This window comes from Echiichthys vipera, assembly GCF_963691815.1.
Source record: "Echiichthys vipera genome assembly, chromosome: 2".
Lineage (NCBI taxonomy): Eukaryota > Metazoa > Chordata > Actinopteri > Perciformes > Trachinidae > Echiichthys > Echiichthys vipera.
In genome coordinates this window covers 2,875,051-2,896,074 of record NC_139827.1, presented here as the reverse complement: position 1 = coordinate 2,896,074, position 21,024 = coordinate 2,875,051, and the positions used below count along the sequence as shown (strand labels likewise).

Here is a 21,024-nt window from a genome sequence, read left to right as displayed (position 1 = left end):
AGGCATCGTAGCTGTTTGACGGTCAGGGTCTTGTCGGCTTTGTTGCAGCATGTTTCCTGTTTCTTGTCTCACAAACAGTCTCAGTGAAGGGAAAGGAATCTAAGTGTTACTCTTCACATGAAGAAGCGAGAAGGTTCCAGGTTCGAATCCCGGCTGGGGCCCTTCTGTGTGGAGTTTGCATGTTGTCCCCGTGTCTGCGTGGGTTTTCTCCGGGTTCTCCGGTTTCCTCCCACAGTCCGAAGACGTGCAGGTGTTCGGTTCATTGATGACTCTAAATCACCCGTAGGTGTGAATGGTTGTCTGTCTCTGTTTGTCTCTATGTGTCCTGTGATAGACTGGCGTCCTGTCCAGGGTGGACCGCGCCTCACGCCTGATGTCCGCTGGGCTCGGCTCCAGCCCCCCACGACCCCGACAGGGACAAGAGGCTGAAGATGAATGAATGAATGGAATTATTGTAATTTTGGTTAAGAATCTCTATAATCGAAGTTCTTCCATGACAACCCTGTGGTAGGATGGTGTGTGCCATGTTCAAAGCTATATTTGTTATTAACCTCTAAATGATTAATACTGTGTGTCCTGTGAATAAGATGCTGTCTTGTGAAAACCTGACCTCCAAAATAAAGCTGTCTTTCACAATTGCACGCGAGTACGAGACAACCTTATTTACACTTTGTGTCAATACGTTTTTCTCGCTTTGCAGAACTGGAAATGCTCATTTTCAAGGGAGCACGAATATCTACAATGATATGCAAAAAGTCAATCCCATCACCATGGAGCCGACTCAATGCTCTCTACTTATGAAAAGTAGTTTTGGGAGGAAAAATCTGGGAGATGACTCAAACTTGGCCTCGAGAATGGTTGTCCTTGATGAGTTATGAAATTGTTGTTCGCCTTGCGTCAGCGTACAAGAGCAATATTTAGACATGACAAAAGTCTGAAGAGGAGAAAAAAAATCCATTCTTCTTGTCCCGCTCTCTCATTTATCATTTCTTTGTACTGAACTCTTCAATTCAATGCTCCACTTTCAATTAAAAATAACAAGATTTAAGGTCAACCTGAAGAATTTATATTGCAGCCATCGCTTAAACTTTTATAAGCTCCTTTCACACCTGCACTTCAACTTCACTTCATGTACGCATCTGACCAGGCTGGGACTGGACCAGGACCAGGACCAGGACCAGGACCAGGCTGGGACTGGACCAGGACCAGGACCAGGCTGGGACTGGTCCAACTACCTGGTGTGGAGATCCAGGTATTTAACCTCTCACAAGGTTGATGATGTCACTGGAACCCTTTGTGCTCCAAGTGCCAACGACCGTCGTTAGGGTGGCAGTCGTTGGTGGGAAGTTGGTCTGGACTTGGTTAGTGCTCTATTGAGTCTCAACGACAGTCGTTGGAGTCACAGGAGGCCATTTGTGAACAGTTGTTCTTTGAGGTTAGACTGTTGAATGAAGGGATGAAAGGGCAGCATTGTGAACTGGAGATAAGTGGTGTCTCAGACCTCCTCCTCTGTTTAGCGATGGTTTCTCTACTTTTACATAGATGCTTCTTTTACTCCTCTTTCAAACCATCTGTCCTCGCTGTCCAGGATGTGGACATTGTTGTCATCAAAGGAGTGGGATTTCACCTTGAGGTGTGAGTGGACAGCGGAGTCCAGGCCTGAGGAGTTAGCTCTCCTGTGTTGGGCCATGCGTTTAAGCAGTGGTTGTTTTGTTTCTCCGAAACGTCTTCCTAGACAAATAACCAAGTCCAGTTGCTTTTGACTGAAATTGTTTTGAGGATAACGACGACCTGGACAAGTGAGAACATTCACAGGCCCAAGAAACTGGAAGAAAACAAACGTCCGAGGGTGAAGAAGAAGGGCGATTTACATGAAGACGCCAACGAAAATGTCCAACTGGAGAATCGAACTGTCGAACTTCTGTCAGTAAGGACCGAAATTGTCCGACGAATTCAAGGAATGGCAAGAGATTTGGTCGACGATCTCCCGTTGTATGCGTCAAACGGAAACTTTGGACAATGTCCGGACCTAAGTCGTTGGACATTGTCTGGTGTTGATACGGGAAAACACAGCTGTAGGTGCACTCTCTTCACAAGAAAGAGCAGGTGAAACAGATATAAAATACAGAGGAAAAGGGAGACGAAAATGGGTGAGGAGGAGGAGGAGGAGGAGGAGGAGGAGGAAGAGGAGGAGGAGAGAAAAGGGGCAAGGTCACCCAGAGAAGCAGAGCTGATGTGGAAAAAGAGGAGAGAGGGGGGATAAAGTCTACTCTGGGCTGTGATCGATAGTGATTGTGAAGTCTGATAACCTCCTCCTGCTCTCCCTCTGCACTGCTGTGACAAAGACTATGGAAGACCTGGAGAAAAAGTGTGTGCGTGTGTGTGTGTTTTGTGTGTAAAGCTGCTCTTCATCGGTCCAAAAGCAGAGATTTTACGGTCAGACCGGCTGGTTTTCCACGCCAGCTCTCTTGACTCCGGACTGAAAGGGAAGCGGTGGGTCCCTCGGCGATCCCATCAAATATTTATACTCACACTCTGCTGGAGCCGCTGAAATACAACTAGATTAGTGTGTGAGTCTGTGTGTGTGTGTATAGCAGCTTTGGTGTGTGCAGCAGAGTGGCATAACGACTGTGTGTGAGAGGCAAGTGTGGGTGGCAGTGAATGGCCGCGCAATGTGTGTGTGTGTGAGAGAGTTTGAGGATGAGCGAGAGGACGGGGGACGAGCCCCCAATTTAGGTCTGGCAACTACGGTGAGCAGCCGCCGACTCTATTTTCCCCCGTAGAAGAAGTAATGTGCGGTGCATGTTGAGATATACGACTGCGTGAAGCGTGCCGTTTCATTTCCATGTGTGTGTTTGTGTAAAGAGCCCAAAATGGCTCCTGTTAAGAGACACGCTTACGACTCAGAGTTTACACTCAAGGCCATTAGTCACGCAGTAGAACACGGGAATAGAGCAGCAGCCAGAGAGTTGAACATTTTAATTATTAAACTTTTATCACATTATCTTTAGGGGCAGCTTAGGTGACTCTGCTGGGAACCGTAGGGTCGCCGGTTTGTGTCCCTGCGTGGACCGTGAATGGAGCGTGGACTGGTGGCTGGAAAGGTGCCAGTTCATCTCCTGGGCACTGCCGAGGTGCTGTTGAGCACGCCGATCCACTGGCAGTCCCCTCGCTCTGACATCTCTCCATTAATTGCATGTATATAGGTCCTGTCTGTGCATGTGTGTGTATTTCGGGCCTGTGTGTGTAACATGAATAATAACAGAGCGAGAGATTAATAAAGTAATAATTCTTCTTACTATTATTACTTTTTCATCTCATCTCATCTTCATCCTCTTATCCAGGATCAGGTCGCGGGGGCAGCAGCTTTAGCAGGGGACCCCAAACTTCCCTTTCCCGGGCCACATTAACCAGCTCTAACTGGGGGATCCTGAGGCGTTCCCAGGACAGTGTGGAGATCTAATCTCTCCACCTGGTCCTGGGTCTTCCCCGAGGCCTCCTCCCAGCTGGACGTGCCTGGAACACCTCCCTAGGGAGGCGCCCAGGGTTCATCCTTACCAGATGATCCTGAACCACCTCAACTGGCTCCTTTCAACGCAAAGGAGCAGCGGCTCTACTCCGAGTTCCTCACGGATGCTGAACTCCAGCCCCCCTCCTGAGGAAACCCATTTCGGCCGCTTGGACCTGGACCTGGTTCTTTGGGTCCTCACCCAGTTTTCATGACCACAGGTGAGGGTAGGAACCAAGATTGACCGGTAGATCCAGAGCTTTGCCTTCCGGCTCAGCTTTATTATTATTATTATTTATATGTGTCTCTGATGGCACGTTATCACCTCTTTTGCTGTTCATGTATTGATGATGTAATCCTTATGTAAACGTGTAAAGAGCCTAAGAATGATCAGTATAGTGTCAAAGGAAAACTGCACACCGCACAGAAAGTCAAAGTTTGTCTGCTCCTTTGCTGCTCGGCACTACCGGAACAGCCTAAATTAGCTCGTTAGCTAACTCCTGCACATTTACACTGAAGTGGAAACTGATCTGTTGACTGACGTGCGCTGTCCCTGTTGAATAAATCCCTGAATAAATGCAATGAAATGCTCAGACCAGATGAAATCGTTGCGCACCGCTGACGTGACGATCGCAATCAAGGCGAGGGGTAAGTCGGGGCGCCTTTTCAGTGTCACAGGGAGAGGCTTATCACGCTGCGCGGCTCCGCGACGCCACAGGTTGAGGCTTGGCTTTTTTTCCACATGTTAAACCTTAATTACACAGGGGCGAGCTATTTTCCACAGAAAGCCTTTAATTCCACCAAGTCCTCTTGTCTAAGCTGCTCTACACGACGGTAATCAGTGTACACCAAACTCTCTCCATCTTTATCTCACTCTTTTTCATCCGTCTCTCCATCTGTCACGCACTCTCCCCATGTTGCTGTCATCCCCGTGTTTGTATCTCGTCTTGCTCGCTCACCCACACTCCCACTCTATCTGTCTCTCACTTCTATTCAATTTAACGCAGTTAATCTGCACGAATGTTACGTCAGGGAAATTGTCAAAGCATCTAAATGCAACCTGAACACCTCTCTCCTTCTCTCTCTCTCTCCTTCCTCTCTTCCTGTCCGTCTCAGGCGCTCCCTCTCTTCCATCCATCCATGCTCGGTGTCGCGTGGTATTAAAGGAAACGTAATTAAAAGTCTCGTCATCCGTCTGCTAGTGAGATGAGGACGAGCAGGGACATGCGCGGAACTTTTTAGCATGTGAAGAGTAACAGTTAGATCCCTTTCCCTTCACTGAGACTGAAAAGAAACATGCTGCAACAAAGCCGACAAGACCCTGACTGTCAAACAGCTACGGTGCCTCGTCTATGCCGCCGTTAAGCGTGATTAATTAGGACGTATTCATCTTGAGATACATTAAATCGTGATGATGTGCCTCCTCGTTGAGCTGATGTTTCAGGCTTTGGTAGATGCTCAGAGGAGAGACATGAGGGAACATTTTGGTTTGATTTCCAGCAATTAGGTGGATTTTGATCCTGAATCTGAAGGATGGTTTCAGTCGACTGCTGTTAAAAAATCCTTTAATCTAACTTTAGTTTAACTGTAATTGCTCACGGATTTTACACACGCACACGCACGCATGCACACACACGCACACTGGCACGCACACGCACACACACAGTTACACGGTTACACAAACAGACACATCACCCCCACCTTCAGCTCACTGTTCATCTCAAAGTCCTGACGGAGACACACACACACACAGTTACACACACACACACACACAAACGCACACGCAGTTACACACACACACACACGGTTACACAGGTATACACACACACACACACACGCACACACACACACACACACACACACACACACACACACACACACACACACACACACACACACACACACACACACACACACACACACACACACACACACACACACACACACACACACACACACACAGGCTGTTAGCGTCTTGCAGGGCATTCTCTAATCACGGTTCATCTTTATGGCTTATTTCATATATTTTAATGCCGAAAAAGACAATGAGGTTCAATGAGGAAATTAGATACAGAGACCAAACCTGTTCTCTTTGTTTTTTGTTTGTTTGTACCCGGCTGTAAACATGTTTAGTTAGTTAAGTTTGGCATTTTAACACGGGGGTCTATGGGGAATGACTCATTTTTGGAGCCAGCCTCAAGTGGCCATTTGAGGAACTGCAGTTTTTGGCGGCTCCATGTTTGCTTCATTTTTCAGACACGGAGGTTGCCACACTGTCGAACCTGATGCTGTAATCAGTGTGTTTTCTCCAGCCGTGTGAGCCCGGGGGATACGCTGGAGGATTCACTCTAATTAATAACGTTTCATTTAAGATCAAAGAGGAAAAGCAACATGTGGGAGCTTCCTCTCTCTCCCCCGACCTCCAATCCTCTCTCTGATTTCATGCCGACACTGCAGCCCATCATCACCACCTCCTGAGTCCTTCTCTCCATTGATCCATCCACCCTTTCCCACCCTTCCACTTCTTCATCCCCCTCACGCTTAAGCTCTCTCACTGTCTTCCTCCCCCCTCTCCCTCTTTTCTCCATTTACTTACATCCCTCTTTTTTCAATTTCATCATCCGTCTCCCATCTCTTACGCCACCAACCTTTACTCCAGTCCCCAGGAAATTCCTTATTTCCCTTCCTCATCCCTCCACCCCCTCCTCACTGATGTTTTCACATCAAAGAACAACCATTATATCGCAAACTGTCAATGGCGAGGCAATTTCGATGCGGAAGATAATGTCTGATGGAAAAATATCTGGTAATAAACGCGGGGAATGATTCCTTTTCCATGTGGGTGTGTCAATAAATTTGTTCTCTAGTATCTATTTGTACGACTGGTGGAGCTAGATAAGTAGGGACGGCTGCTGGAGCAGGACGTGCTATTTAAATGATACTGCCTATCAAACCAATATGGCCGGCCACAGCGGTTTGCAGATACAATGTAGTTATAAGGCCGGGCAGAGTCGCCGAGCGCTACCTTGCATTGATAGCTGGATTTGTGTCTGTGTGCCTGTTTGCATGTGCATGTGTGTGTTTCTGCGTGACTGAGAATAATGAGTAGAGTGACAGACGCATGAATGATGCACAGCATTCAGCTCACAAGAGAGAGGGGGGGTAAATAAAGGCAGGAGGGGTGCGGATGAAGGGAGCCAGGAGGGGGTAAAGATAAAAGGAAGGGGAAGAAAGGAGATTAAGGAAAGGAGTGAGACGGTGGGTGTGAGAAAGGAGAGATGGAAGCACGTGTTAGCAGAGTCGAGGATTGATAGATGACAGATTACGGACGATAGACAGGTAAAGGGAGCAATGGGAGGTGGAATGAAGGGGTAAGAAACGAAGGGCAGGAGGAAATGAGAGGAGAAGAGAGGCCGAGGATGGGCCTGAATGTGAAGGCAGGCAATTAAAAGGGTAATAAACAAGACAAGACAGCCCCCGGGAAGGAGAAGTAACCGGGACCAACAGTCACACTGCATTATGATAACACACGCACACCCACACACACACACACACGCATCTCTGACAGGTTAAAAAAGATAAACTGAGTAAAACACGCATCGACTCTCGTACACAAAAGCGTTCACACCCATGGCTGCTCACATACAGACACGGGAGCTGAAGGATTGGATGATTTAAACGTGTTTTATCCGAACAAAAGGGGCGATTCTTAAGGGATTTCAGCTCAGTTTACATTATATATACAACTGACAGCCTGTGTGTGTGTGTGTGTGTGTGTGTGTGTGTGTGTGTGTGTGTGTGTGTGTGTGTGTGTGTGTGTGTGTGTGTGTGTGTGTGTGTGTGAAGAAGAAGAAGAAAATACACACACATGCACAGACAGGACCTATACATGCAATTAATGGAGAGATGTCAGAGCGAGGGGGCTGCCAGTGGACCGGCGCCCAGAGCAGTTGGGGGTTCAGTGCCTTGCTCAACAGCACCTCGGCAGTGCCCAGGAGATGAACTGGCACCTCTCCAGCCACCAGTCCATGCTCCATTCATGCTCCACACAGGGACTCGACAGGCGACCCTCCGGTTCCCAGCCAAGACACCTATGGACTGAGCTACTGCCGCCTGTGTGTGTGTGTGTGTGTGTGTGTGCAGGAGGGATATAGTTCTGATATTGCACACGCACACACACGCATGCACACTTCCTGTAGTGTATGTTCTCTAGGACTTACAATAATCAGCAGAATGAAGTAGATGAAGTTGTAGAAGGAATGAGCATCCATCACGTAGTACATGATCTCCACCCAGCCCTCCAGAGTGATCACCTACAGACAAGGGGAAAAGTGGAAGTGAATAAACAACAATTGTAACCACGGGAACTCTGCTTGGGAAATGCGCTTATCTTATCTATTCAAGTCAATTTCAATTAAATTTTATTTATAGTGTCAAATCATAACCAAAGTGATCTCAGGACACTTTACAGAGTAGGTAAAGACCACACTCTATGACTTATTTATGATTTACAGAGACCCAACAATTCCCCCGTAGAGTACGGTGGCGTTGAAAACCTTCACTATAACAGACAGGAACGTCAGACAGACCCAGCTCTGTGGAGGACGCACATCTGTCTGCACCGGTTGTGGGGGGGGGGGGGGGGGGGGGGGGGGGGAGAAAAGGAGAGGCACGATGTCTCTGTAAAAGTGATGATTTGCTATTTTACAGGAGATTTTGAAACTGAGTATTTCTTGGTTGAGTCTCCACTGTTTATAGTCTGACACAAACGTCCCTGTTGAACTGTGAATTGTTTGGTTTTACGTATGGATTAAACACATAAGTTATATTGTGTTAACTAGTGAGCTTTCTAGGGGTTATTACCTTTGGACAGAGCCAGCTAGCTTAGCTGTTCCCCCCTGTTTCCAGTCTTTGTGCTATGCTAAGCTAAGCTAAGTTGCTGCGAGACGTAGCTTCACATTTAACAGACAGACATGAGAGTGATGAGTGCAGGCACCGATGTATCGAGCGGCGGAGTGGAACTTTTAATCTGTCAAGTTTGACTTTTTTCTCCGTTTTTCTGGCAGTTTTCAAGCCGTTATTTTATAGGACGGACAGGAAATGGGGTGGGAGAGAGAGAGGGGGAGACCTTCAGACTCTTTACATTGGGGGACTTCTCTAACCGCTGAGCCACCGGCCGCCCCCTCTGTTTTTTTTTTCCAGATACTAGTAACACCAAAGATCTTCATGATACAGAACCTCAGTTATAAATTCAATTTGAATCACCTGGAAGATGACGATCCAGGCGTAGGCGATGTTGTCGAAGTTGATGGCTCCTTTGTGGGGGTTGCTGTACCCAGTGTGACACCTGGTGTAGTACTGGTTCCAGTTGACACAGAGCCCTGCTACAATGACACTGCCGTTGGTCAGAGGCTCGTGGCTCAGGCCCAGTGACTGGCGGTACAGGGCGTCGTCTTTGTCCAGGCAGCACGTCCTGCCTCCCTCACGGCGCGCCGGGACATCGGTGCAGGACATGATGCCGTTGTCGACTGGCAGGGAGCAGATGAAGGGTCGCTCGTCGTCCTCGTCGGCCATGTAGTAGGGCCGAGGCAGACTGATACCTGTAGTGCTGGGAGAGGGAAGGCAGATGGTGGTGAGTACAATACCAACAACTTAAAATCCACACAATTATAGAAGTCATCACTACACAGCAATTAGATCAAAATAAATATTTCTAATGTGACTCGATTTTACACTAAATGGACCAAATAATTGTAAGAACCTAAATAGGCAGCACTTAAGTATCATTTAACCGATGTTTTTCTGCTTGAGTTTGATCTGGAGGCACGAGTGAAACCGAAGGTGTTTGGAAAGCTAAATTCATCTCATCTCATCTTCAGCCTCTTATCCGGGATCGGGTCGCACCAAACTTCCCTTTCCCGGGCCACATTAACCAGCTCTAACTGGGGGATCCCGAGGCGTTCCCAGGCCAGTGTGGAGATCTAATCTCTCCACCTGGTCCTGGGTCTTCCCCGAGGCCTCCTCCCAGCTGGACGTGCCTGGAACACCTCCCTAGGGAGGCGCCCAGGGTTCATCCTTACCAGATGATCCTGAACCACCTCAACTGGCTCCTTTCAACACAAAGGAGCAGCGGCTCTACTCCGAGTTCCTCCCGGATGCTGAACTTCTCCCCCTCTCTCTAAGGGAGACTCCAGCCCCCCTCCTGAGGAAACACATTTTGGCCGTTCTTTGGGTCCTGACCCAGCTTTCATGACCACAGGTGAGGGTAGGAACAAAGATTGACCGGTAGATCCAGAGCTTTGCCTTCCTCAGCTCTCTTTTGGTCACAACGGTGCGGTAGAGTGACTGCAGCTCCGCCCCCGCTGCTCCGATTCTCCGGCCAAACTCACGCTCCATCGTCCCCTCACTCGTGAACAAGATCCCTAGGTACTTGAACTCCTTCACTTGGGGTAAGGACTCAAAAAAGCTAAATTATATCAGATTTTATTTTGAAATCTTTAATGTCATGTAAGGTGACACGGTGGTGTCCTCTGGTTTCCTCCCACAGTCCAAAGACGTGCAGGTGTTCGGTTCATTGATGACTCTAAATCACCCGTAGGTGTGAATGGTTGTCTGTCTCTGTTCGTCTCTATGTGTCCTGTGATAGACTGGCGTCCTGTCCAGGGTGGACCCCGCCTCACGCCCGTTGTCAGCTGGGATCGCCTCCAGCCCCCCCGCGACCCCGACAGGGACAAGAGGCTGAAGATGAATTAATGAATGAATGAATGATGTCAAATAAAAGTTATGTGATCATCTGCCTAATGAGGTCGGCGTAAACTCTGGCTGTGGTTGAATGATGGTTGAATCTTAAGCGTGGTTCGTGTAGGTGCCACGAATAGAGTCATGAAATGCGTGAGTGTGTGTGCGCATTCGTGTTAGTGTTCAATGGGAATTTCCCAGTAAAACCACTCGTCCTTCGTGTCTATTTCCAACTGAACTTAGAGCAGAAAATATCACGATCGCAGACGGATAAGTGGATGAAAGGATGGAGAGAGAGAGAGAGAGACACACACAGATAGGGATGATTATGTTTTTAAAGGTGAAATTGAAAGAAAATGACACAGAGAGAAGCACAAAGGAAGGGACGGAGACATTAGAGGTGGTTTTTGGCTGTCGTGCGTCAGCGCTTGACCGTTTAATGTACTTTTTGTAGTCTCTCCCACATTTCCGGCTGTATCATACACGTATCTGTTGCTGTCAGTCTGCGACGGCTGTCTAATTGGCTGTTTTCTCTTTTTCTCTTCCTCCGCAGACAAACTCACAGATGCAAGCTGCCAAACACATCAAAGGCAGAAAAACACCAGTGAAGAGCCAAACTTTACTCCGTCTTTCAAGGATAACCTGTTTAATTGAAAATACAAAGGTGTGGAAAAGAACGCTTAGGGCGCACTCGCACTGTCCTGCCGCACCGCGCCCCGGGCTTTAGGGTCCTTGTCCCCCCCTCCAGGCCCGTTTGTACTCACACTACCTGGGCCTAGCGCAAATGCTTCTTGCTGTCCATACGTCATCACGCCGTAACACGTCACACGCTTTGATGACGTCATGGCGATGCGTGGCTTTGTTTCCAAATCTTTCCATAGACCTCAGAGTTTTTGTGCGTCTTGTCGACTGTTTTTGAATCTTTTCATCGACCAAATCTGCAGTAAACACTCCACCTCCGCATCACACCAACGTGAACCTTTCACCGCCATTGTTTGAAATGTCCGCGCATGGTCCCTCCTTCTTTTTTCTATGTCCCAACAGGCGCACAGGAAATGACCTCAGAACCGCCATAGGCCTCGTGCTCGTGCTCGTACATGTGCGCTCGCTCGTGCTCGTACATGTGCAAACGCGCTCTACTAAAGCCCACCTCTCCCAAACGGGCAGTGGACGGTCAGCTGGCCGCAGTTACACGCGGAGCGGTTGCACTCACACTGGTCAAACGCACTAGGCTTTACTGGCCCGGTGCGGAAGGACAGTGTGAGTGCGCCCTTAGTTTGTTTTGTTTCTATTTTTTTCGGTTATTCTTTGGACTGCTCTCCTCTCACGCCCGCACAGAACATTCAGGTGTCAGCTGGCTGTCAGCTGTAGTTTTAGAAAAGCAGTAAAGTGCAACCTTTAACAGAAGAGGCGAGGCAACAAGCAACAAGCAGCAGGACGCAACACATAGTGCTCGACCAGGAGGGCTTGTCAGTGGTGTTTATTTGCAGTCGACTTGGTGCTCCGGGGCTTTTACAGATAGACAGAGTGAGAGGCCAAAATCAGCAGACGACTTTACCTCATTTGAGGAGTGAGAGTTTGCAATTTCAACTTTTTGCGTTCAAAGATGTTACAGGGAAAAGAGAAAGATACAAGAAGAGAAAGAGAGGAACACGAGGGATGAGGACACTCTAACACATGGGTGTCAAAGTCAAGGCCCGTGGGTCCAAAGACGTGCAGGTGTTGGGTTCATTGATGACTCTAAATCACCCGTAGGTGTGAATGGTTGTCTGTCTCTGTTTGTCTCTATGTGTCCTATGACAGACCGGCGTCCTGTCCAGGGTGTACCCCACCTCACGCCCGATGTCAGCTGGGATCGGCTCCAGCCCCCTGAGACCCCGACAGGGACAAGAGGCTGAAGATGAATGAATGAATGAATAAAAAAGATGATAAATGCTCAAAGGCGACCAATGAAACATGACAAGAGACAAATAAGATGAAAAACAAAAAACTGAACCAGTAACTGAAGGAGGGAAGGCTAGATGCATCGACAAAGAGCGGATGTGAGGAGAAAAAAAGCAGAAAAAGAGGCAGTGAAGGTGTTTTTCTGGCAGATAACAATGAGAGCAAGAGTAAACGCTTTAGAGAGCGGACAGCAAAGCTCTTTGTGATCTCACATTAATCCGAGAGTGAGCTGCTATTTAAAGGGCAGAGCGGAGAATGGGATACAGATGAATGCAGACATAGGCTAGCAATTACATCTGACCTGGTATTCTAGTTCTTCTCTGTCTCTCTTAAGTCTTTGTGCTCTTTGTATCTCTTACACAGACTCTAACTCTCTGTATTGTGATGTACTGAATAGCAGCCATTATCAAGCCCACTGACCTGAGGAGTGACGCGGCTTTTTTCCATGTAACTTGTGTTTACAGTGTAGGTCTGGACATTTCTCACCAGCTCTCTCATCTATTCTGTAACGGTAAAACTAGGTGTGATGCTTGTTGCAAGGTAAAATAACTAATAACCATGTTTGCTTAAGACCATGTCTTTGCAACATCCCGTGGAACAAACGTGCATGTAGTGTGACCTTTTGACTTGTACTTATGAAACTGTGACTTCATGAACTCTTTATGCACGTCTCCAATACCAGGCGCATCTTCTGAGAAAGCACACGCAGAGGCGGCCCGTTCAGCTAGACGTCTGCTAGCATTGTTAGCATAGCGTAGTTCCACTTTAAGGTGTTATGTTGGGCGCATGATCATCTTAAGTGTACTCCAAATAGACACCAATGTATGATCATCTGAAGTGTACTCCACACAGACACCAATGTATGATCATCTGAAGTGTACCCCACATAGACACCAATGTATGATCATCTTAAGTGTACCCCACATAGACACCAATGTATGATCATCCTTAGTGTACTCCACACAGACACCAATGTATGATCATCTTAAGTGTACTCCACATAGACACCAATGTATGATCATCCTTAGTGTACCCCACATAGACACCAATGTATGATCATCTTAAGTGTACTACACATAGACACCAATGTGTTAGAATCCTATATACAATCCTATTGGGGCGGCAGTAGCTCAGTCCATAGGTGACCTGTCTGTAAATAATTCCTTGGAAAAACTATCGGCGAACGCAGCAGCCCGTATCGGCCAACGCAGCAGCCCGTATCGGCCAACGCAGCAGCCCGTATCGGCCAAGGCAGCGGCCCGTATCGGCCGATACGATAAACCTAAAAAATACAAATATTGATGATATCAGCTGATAATACGGCCGGCCGATCTATGGGTCTATCGCTAGTGTTGATCCCCTTCTTCCCCAAGGTGCCAAAGGTCATCGGTCATCCTCCTCTCTCTTCTTCTAAGTGCTGAAGTTTGCATCAACAATTGTACAAATCTGGCTCTGTGTTGAACACGTTTCAAGTTTTTTGTCAGATCACTTTCTATTTGTTCTTCAGTTCTTTATTCCTGAGGGTGCAATTAGGTGATAAGCACCCTGAACGATTTGTTTTTCCTGGCCAAGCAAAGCTGGCTACCTAAACCGAACACAAGGACAAAGCAGATAGAAGAAAATGTTTCTGCCTTTATTCAAAACCTTAATACTAAAAAATATGTGTTGCATTTATAAATTAGTATGACGCTACCAATTAAAACTGTTCTGAAAAAGAAAAGAAGTCAAAGCAGATGATACATAATTGCTTCTTTCTGATGGTCATTGGTAATTTATCATCACACTCAGCACCTCAGGCCCATACACAGGACAGCAAATCTCATCTCATTTCATCTTCAGCCTCTTATCCGGGGTCAGGTCTCGGGGGCAGCAGCTTTAGCAGGGGACCCCAAACTTCCCTTTCCCGGGCCACATTAACCAGCTCTAACTGGGGGATCCCGAGGCGTTCCCAGGCCAGTGTGGAGATCTAATCTCTCCACCTGGTCCTGGGTCTTCCCCGAGGCCTCCTCCCAGCTGGACGTGCCTGGAACACCTCCCTAGGGAGGCGCCCAGGCTTCATCCTTACCAGATGATCCTGAACCACCTCAACTGGCTCCTTTCAACGCAAAGGAGCAGCGGCTCTACTCCGAGTTCCCCACGGATGCTGAACTTCTCCCCCTCTCTCTAAGGGAGACTCCAGACCCTCTCCTGAGGAAACACATTTGTACCCGTGACCTCGGTCTTAGGGTCATGACCCAGCTTTCATGACCACAGGTGAGGGTAGGAACCAGGACTGAGCGGTAGATCCAGAGCTTTGCCTTCCTCAGCTCTCTTTTCGTCACAACGGTGCGGTAGAGCGACTGCAGCACCGCCCCCGCTGCTCCGATTCTCCGGCCAAACTCACGCTCCATCGTCCCCTCACTCGTGAACATGATCCCGAGGTACTTGAACTCCTTCACTTGGGGTTAGAACTCAGATAGGTAAGGACAGCAAATCGATTATTTTAAAACCAACTGTAATAGATATTGCTATGTTTTAATACTGTAAGTTAGGGGTTTTAGTTTTTAAAACACGCTTGACTGCCAACCGTGGTGAAATTGCTGCTTTTCTGGACATGTTTAGCTCGTGATGACAGGTGGGAGATATCAGAAGCTACAAGTGACAGCAGATTGTGCATCTGTTTTGATATCAGCCTAGCATTAATAATAATTATCAAAATAGAATTGTTTGCCTCTGCCAACCAGTTTCAGTGTACATCCAAACTGTCCAGACTTACATAATATATGTAGAGAAGGCTTTGAAGGAATTGGATAAAAGGGTATTTAGTGTATTTTTGGACATGTTCAACCTGGCAACACAGAAGATCTCTACAATCACCGCAGTATCAGGTGTCACCAATTCAGTATACAACCAAATGTCCCCCCTTCTGCTCCCGAGTGATGGTGCTGAGCAATGGACTGAAAAGTGTTATGATGTCACAGTGAAGTTGACCTTCTGAGTATAAAACGTCATCATTCATCTTTTTATCCGATTAGACATTTATGTGAAATGTCTTCAAAGTTTACAGAGGAAATATTGAGTTAAAAGGTGTTTTGTTCAAGGTCACAGTGACATTGTCAGTTCATCCTTGAGTCATTTGTGCCAATTTTGAAGAAAATCCCTCCAGGGGGTTTCTGAGAAATATCGTTTACAAGCATGGGAAGGACAGACGCGATGTCCTACTGACCTTGAACTTTGACTCCCAGAGTCTAATTGACTCATCCTTGAATCCAAATGGACATTTCTGCCTAATTTAAAGAAAATCACTCACTCATCGCTCATCTTCAACCGCTTATCCGGGATCCGGTTACAGGGGCAGCAGCCCTATCAGGGGACCCCAAACTTCCCTTTCCCGGGCCACATTAACCAGCTCTAACTGGGGGATCCCGAGGCGTTCCCAGGCCAGTGTGGAGATCTAATCTCTGCACCTGGTCCTGGGTCTTCCCCGAGGCCTCCTCCCAGCTGGACGTGCCTGGAACACCTCCCTAGGGAGGCGCCCAGGGTTCATCCTTACTAGATGATCCTGAACCACCTCAACTGGCTCCTTTCAACACAAAGGAGCAGCGGCTCTACTCCGAGTTCCTCACGGATGCTGAACTTCTCCCCCTCTCTCTAAGGGAGACTCCAGCCCCCCTCCTGAGGAAACACATTTCAGACGCTTGTACCCACGACCTCGTTCTGTTCAAGTTCTTCTGAGATATCGCATTAACAAGAACACGACAGAGGTGACCGTGAACTTGACCTTTGACCTCCAAAATATTCAAATCAAAGGTCATCTTTGAGTCCAAGTGGTCTTTCTTGCTAAAGTTCCTCTAGGGGTTCCTGAGATATTGCATTCATAATCATAATTATGAAAACATAATGCCCCTGGCCATTGGTGTCGCCTAGGCAGAGGAGGAACAACATCAAATGTCCAACACTTCCTTATTCATCTCTCAAATACAAGTCGAGCCCACCTGTTCAGCCCACCTGTTCAGCAATCTCATTAGCTCAGTAAAGTCCTGGTATCTATGGGTGTTTGTTTGCTGTCCATGGGGAACTCTCTCTGTGTGTCAGGGAGAGATACTGCATCACCATGTGCGTCTGCATGAACAAAATGTGATTTCCTGTTGACCACCCGTGACTTCCACTGTTTGTATTTTTGTCTTCAGAGCAAGTGAACCTAAGAAAAAGATGTGACTGTCCACCCACTCATTCTACTCTTCGGCTCATAGTGCAACCCATCCACTAATCCCCACCTCTGCACATGACCGCGCCAACATCCAGCGACAGCCCGCCTCATTATCAGATTGGACATCGGCTGTGTGTTTGTGTGTACTGAGGGGATTACATTCGCCACCAGACAGTGTCAAACAGACAGCAGTTATTTCACACCTGAGAAGATGTGGGACTCCTGACAGCACCAGCCAAAGGGTTGTGCTTTATACGCCCCGCGTTTGTTCCTGGAAACACTCTGAAACAGTCTGATTTACAACCATCACACATGGTTTGCATCAGCTTTGTGGTTAAACTAAAAAAACAAATCTGTTTTATCAACATTAGATGAAATAACTGAAATCAACTCACGTGGGTCAGGACATCCCATGATTAAACCACCTCTATGTCTCATCTCTGAATGGGTTACCATGGTGACGGCCTGCCCCCGAAGCCTCTCATCTGATCATTATTTTCTCTCTAGTGTTCGGTAGTGCGAGCTAACATCCAACCCACTCCTCTCTGCAGCCAAACTGGCCTAATCAAATGCTTGGCCATGGATTCGGTCTCCCCGGGCTCTCACTCACCGCCGAGCGAATCCCAGTTATTGTCTGAGCTCTGTGTTTTCACAGTGGTATTAGCTGTACTCTTAATCATAGAGATATATTTGGGGACAAACGGCACCTCCATATTTGGACTTTCCTTTTGCTGTCACCAGGGGACATGAGGACGAGTCGTCACAATTCATTACCGATGGTGATTTTTGTTATTTAAATGAATAACTCTGCTGATTCCTACATACAACTGAACAAACGCTCTGCACAGCAAATGCATAAATGGATACTGGAGAACATTACCAATCATACTATGATGGTATCAGAATATACACACATCAAAACGGCTGCAGATCAATGAAATCACTAGGACTTGTTTGCTTTTCTTAACTCAAACTCATCTCAATCTGTTCTATACAGTAATTTTTCAATGTGCAGGGGAGTCTGATTTGTGATTCTGATTTTGAGTTTGCGTTTTGCTCGCTTGTTCTTTTTCTTTCGCCCCTCCTCTATCTGTTTCTCCCCTGTGGTGTGTTGGCAGGGGGCATGGATGGTTTCTCCAGCAGACAAGCAGATAAGCAGTCAAGGCACACCTGTAGCTCATTCAACTCACCACCTGACACTAAAAGCCCCTTCTGCTCACTCCTCTGCCACATAATGCTCTCTCTTTCAGTAGTGCTTCTAGCGTATTACTCGTGTTCTTGAAATAGGTATGTTTGCTACGTAACTTACTTACGATTTTCAAAATGGCCACCTTTAAATGCTAATTCCTTAATCTCACATCTTCAGGAATATCTAGAATTTCATTTCCAGCAGTCAAATTGTCATGTTAAGTAAGTTAACACATAAGTAGCTAAAAATAAATCAGTGTTGCCTTTTGGTTTCACACAGGACAGGACAGAGGACAGGCTCTTGGGTGGAAACCCCGGTTTTACACTGGGGATAGTAGAGAGATACACAGATTTTTCATAGTTTACACTCACATACAGTTAAATTGAATTATTCCTGTAATGTTTAGAGACATGGCTTCTGCACATTATTGAAGCAATCTTTCATATTCTCTTGAACAAAGGAAAACAGTTGTACAGAGCGATGGTCAGGTGGCATTTATCACCAGTGCGGTAATGAATTCATAGCATACTTTTTCCACTTTAGGTAGAACGAACCTTCTTTCTGTTAAGGCAGCTCTTTGGCATTAAAAGATAAAACAAAAACCCAAATATGGGTCAATGATCATCTAAATCTATTTGACATGATTTCTTGCCATCCGACATGACGGTTTGACTGCTGCAAATAAAATTCTAGATATTCCTGAAGATGTGAGATAAAGAAATTGGTATTTAAAGGCAGCCATTTTGAAAATCCAAGATGGCCACCATGGTTTTCTGATTCTTCATACTCTAAGGCATGGGTGTCAAACTGATCCAGTAAAGGGCCGTGTGTGTGTGGCTGCAGGTTTTCAGTCCAACCAAGCAAGAACACACCTGACTCGACTTACTCACTCACCTGAACTGCCTTCACACAGTTGATTTGTTGGACCAGGTGTGTTTTTGATTGGTCGGAATGAAAACCTGCAGCCACACGGCCCTTTACTGGATCAGTTTGACACCCATGCTCTAAGGATATATAGATAAAAGAGCCAAAGTCATCTCCTCGGTTGGTGGCTACCCTCGATAAATTGCATTAAATCAAACAAGGTATCGGATGATTAACATCTTGGTATGGTTCTTCTAGGTGACAAAGGTCTAACGGTATACCAAATAACCCCGCTGGCAGACCCCGCTACAGAGCAGGAGTGCAGGATCAGCAGTTCGCACAGGCGCATTTGGGTCTCAGTGGAGCGCTGCTTCGGGTTGACTGCCTCCGTTATTCTTTTCCATATGGTGTTTTTATGATGGGCCCCTTTTATTTCACTCTTAAGACAAAAAGCACATCTTTATTTTGCTCCATCTCGGATGTCAGGATGCCGATCTGTGTGTCGGAAAAGGTTATTTTCTAACCTGCGTTTCTTCTCTCCGCGTTTGACCTCAGCGGGCGAGGCCTCCGAACCAGGAATATTTAAGGGCGTAACGTGTTAATGACGATCGAATTCAACCGCCGCATTTATCAAGGCCCGCTCATTCGTACGCTGAGATTGGTCAGATACGAATGTTTCATAAATCACACGTGGGTCCTGTAGTAATACCAATTCTGCGCTCAGATCTGCGCCCGTTTTCACGCAAGATTGATAAATGAGGCCCATCATGTCTTTGGTGTTCAGGTCACCGGCACATTTAGGGTTTCAAAATGCAGCCGTAACCTTTTAAAAACTCATGTGTTCAATCCTCCATCAGGGTACTGAACAGCAACAGTTGAATGCTGTATTAGTGAAGCTTCACATGGTCAAAGAGCCCATGTATACTGTGGTAGGGCATTGGCATGTGCGAAACTCTAGCTGTTGGTTTAACTGGTTTGTTTTTCATTGGTTGCATTCGTTGCATTGGCCTGCTCTTTGACTCTATGACCTTTGGCTTTCTTTCAAACCATTTTAATATGAATGACTGTCAGGATGCTGAGTCTGAGAGCACGTTTCCTCAAAAGGGACGACAGAGTGTTTCTTCTGTTATCTCAAAGAAAATGTTCTTTTTCATTGTAAAAGCTTACTGAGTCAAAATCGCATTTTGAAAATGTGACTCTTTACACGGCGGTTTTCATATGAAAACAATAAATCATTCCGCCTGAACGTCACATCGTATTTGAGCTAATATTAAGTTATTTTGCAGGAACTGTGGAGCGGTTCGTGGAGTGTGAGAATTTAATCAAAAGCAGCTGCGTGAAATCACCAAAAGATGCACAATGTGACATGTAGGAGTGGAAGGATATTGTCATCTGATTGACAGATGTTGCTTCTGCTGTTGTGACAGAGTGTATTGGTATTCGCCCTAAATCAACAACAGCATCTGCACTTCTCTGATTTTGAAGGGACATGACAGAAGAGCAATTGCATTTCATTCTGCTTCAATTCATTCATCTGCAACTGCTTGTCCCTGTCGGGATCGGGGGGGGGGGGGCTGGAGCCGATCCCAGCTGACATTGGCCGTGAGGCGGGGTCCACCCTAGACAGGACGCCAGTCTATCACAGGACACATAGAGACAAACAGAGACAGACAACCATTCACACCTACGGGTGATTTAGAGTCATCAATGAACCCAACACCTGCACGTCTTTGGACTGTGGGAGGAAACCGGAGAACCCGGAGAAAACCCATGTAGACACGGGGACAACATGCAAACTCCACACAGAAGGCTGTAGCCAGGATTCGAATCATGAACTTTCTCAGTGCTAACCACTACATCACAGTGTTGCCTTCACGCCTTCAATTGAATTTCTGACACCAAAATAAACCGCCCACAGCCACAGTGATACAGAACATTAGTCCAGGAAATATGATCCAATACTATCGTAACAAAAAGCCTCTCGCACATGCCCCAGAATAAGATCCCCCCCCAGGAAAGGAAGCGAGGATATGCACAAAATGTGACAAGTTCAGCTTACTTTAAATAATCTAGGAAGATGATTGCACTAAAAAAAAATCAAGCAAGCAGAACAAAGAATAACAAGTTTGCAGGCTTCTTTAATTGGAACACTGCGCATGTGCACTGCTGAACCTCTGTGTTAACTCCATGACAGGCGTGTTTCCATTGGGGTAAACTGTGGTCGCCCGAAAAGTTTCAGGGCATGCCCTCTCAAATGGGCGTTCACTCACCGTGTTTCCATGACAAAAAACACCAGAGGGATTTACAAGACTCCGGAGGTGATGTATTACTGGGAGGGGGTTTCGATTGCTGGTAATCGTCTGATCAGTGTCACAGCGATGCACCATTCTTTCTCCAAGTGAGAAATACAGAATAGTTGCAGTTTGATTTAAGGTGGCCCGTATGATTCACAAGGTCAACAAGTAACAGACCATTTTCTGCGCTGTGTTCTTCTTCACCACTGGATAAAAGTGTCGACTCTACTTCGCCGTGTTGTTGTGGCGTCTCTGAACGACCACACGTCACATCCCGCTGAGAGTTACATCCAATCAG

The 21,024-nt window shown here is 46.8% G+C and overlaps 1 protein-coding gene across 1 annotated transcript in view; it reads right to left on the bottom strand.

Moving 5' to 3' along the window:
• LOC310955259 (voltage-dependent T-type calcium channel subunit alpha-1I-like) overlaps nucleotides 1-21,024 on the bottom strand; it is a gene marked incomplete at its 3' end in the record, with an annotated part of 214,196 nt that overhangs the window by 114,166 nt on the left and 79,006 nt on the right. The window contains exons 6-7 of the mRNA XM_083925060.1: nucleotides 8,774-9,116; nucleotides 7,729-7,821 (exon numbers count right to left, since the gene is read on the bottom strand). Of these exons, the coding sequence (XP_083781186.1) occupies nucleotides 7,729-7,821; nucleotides 8,774-9,116 (436 nt within the window). The remainder of the gene's footprint in view (nucleotides 1-7,728; nucleotides 7,822-8,773; nucleotides 9,117-21,024) is intronic.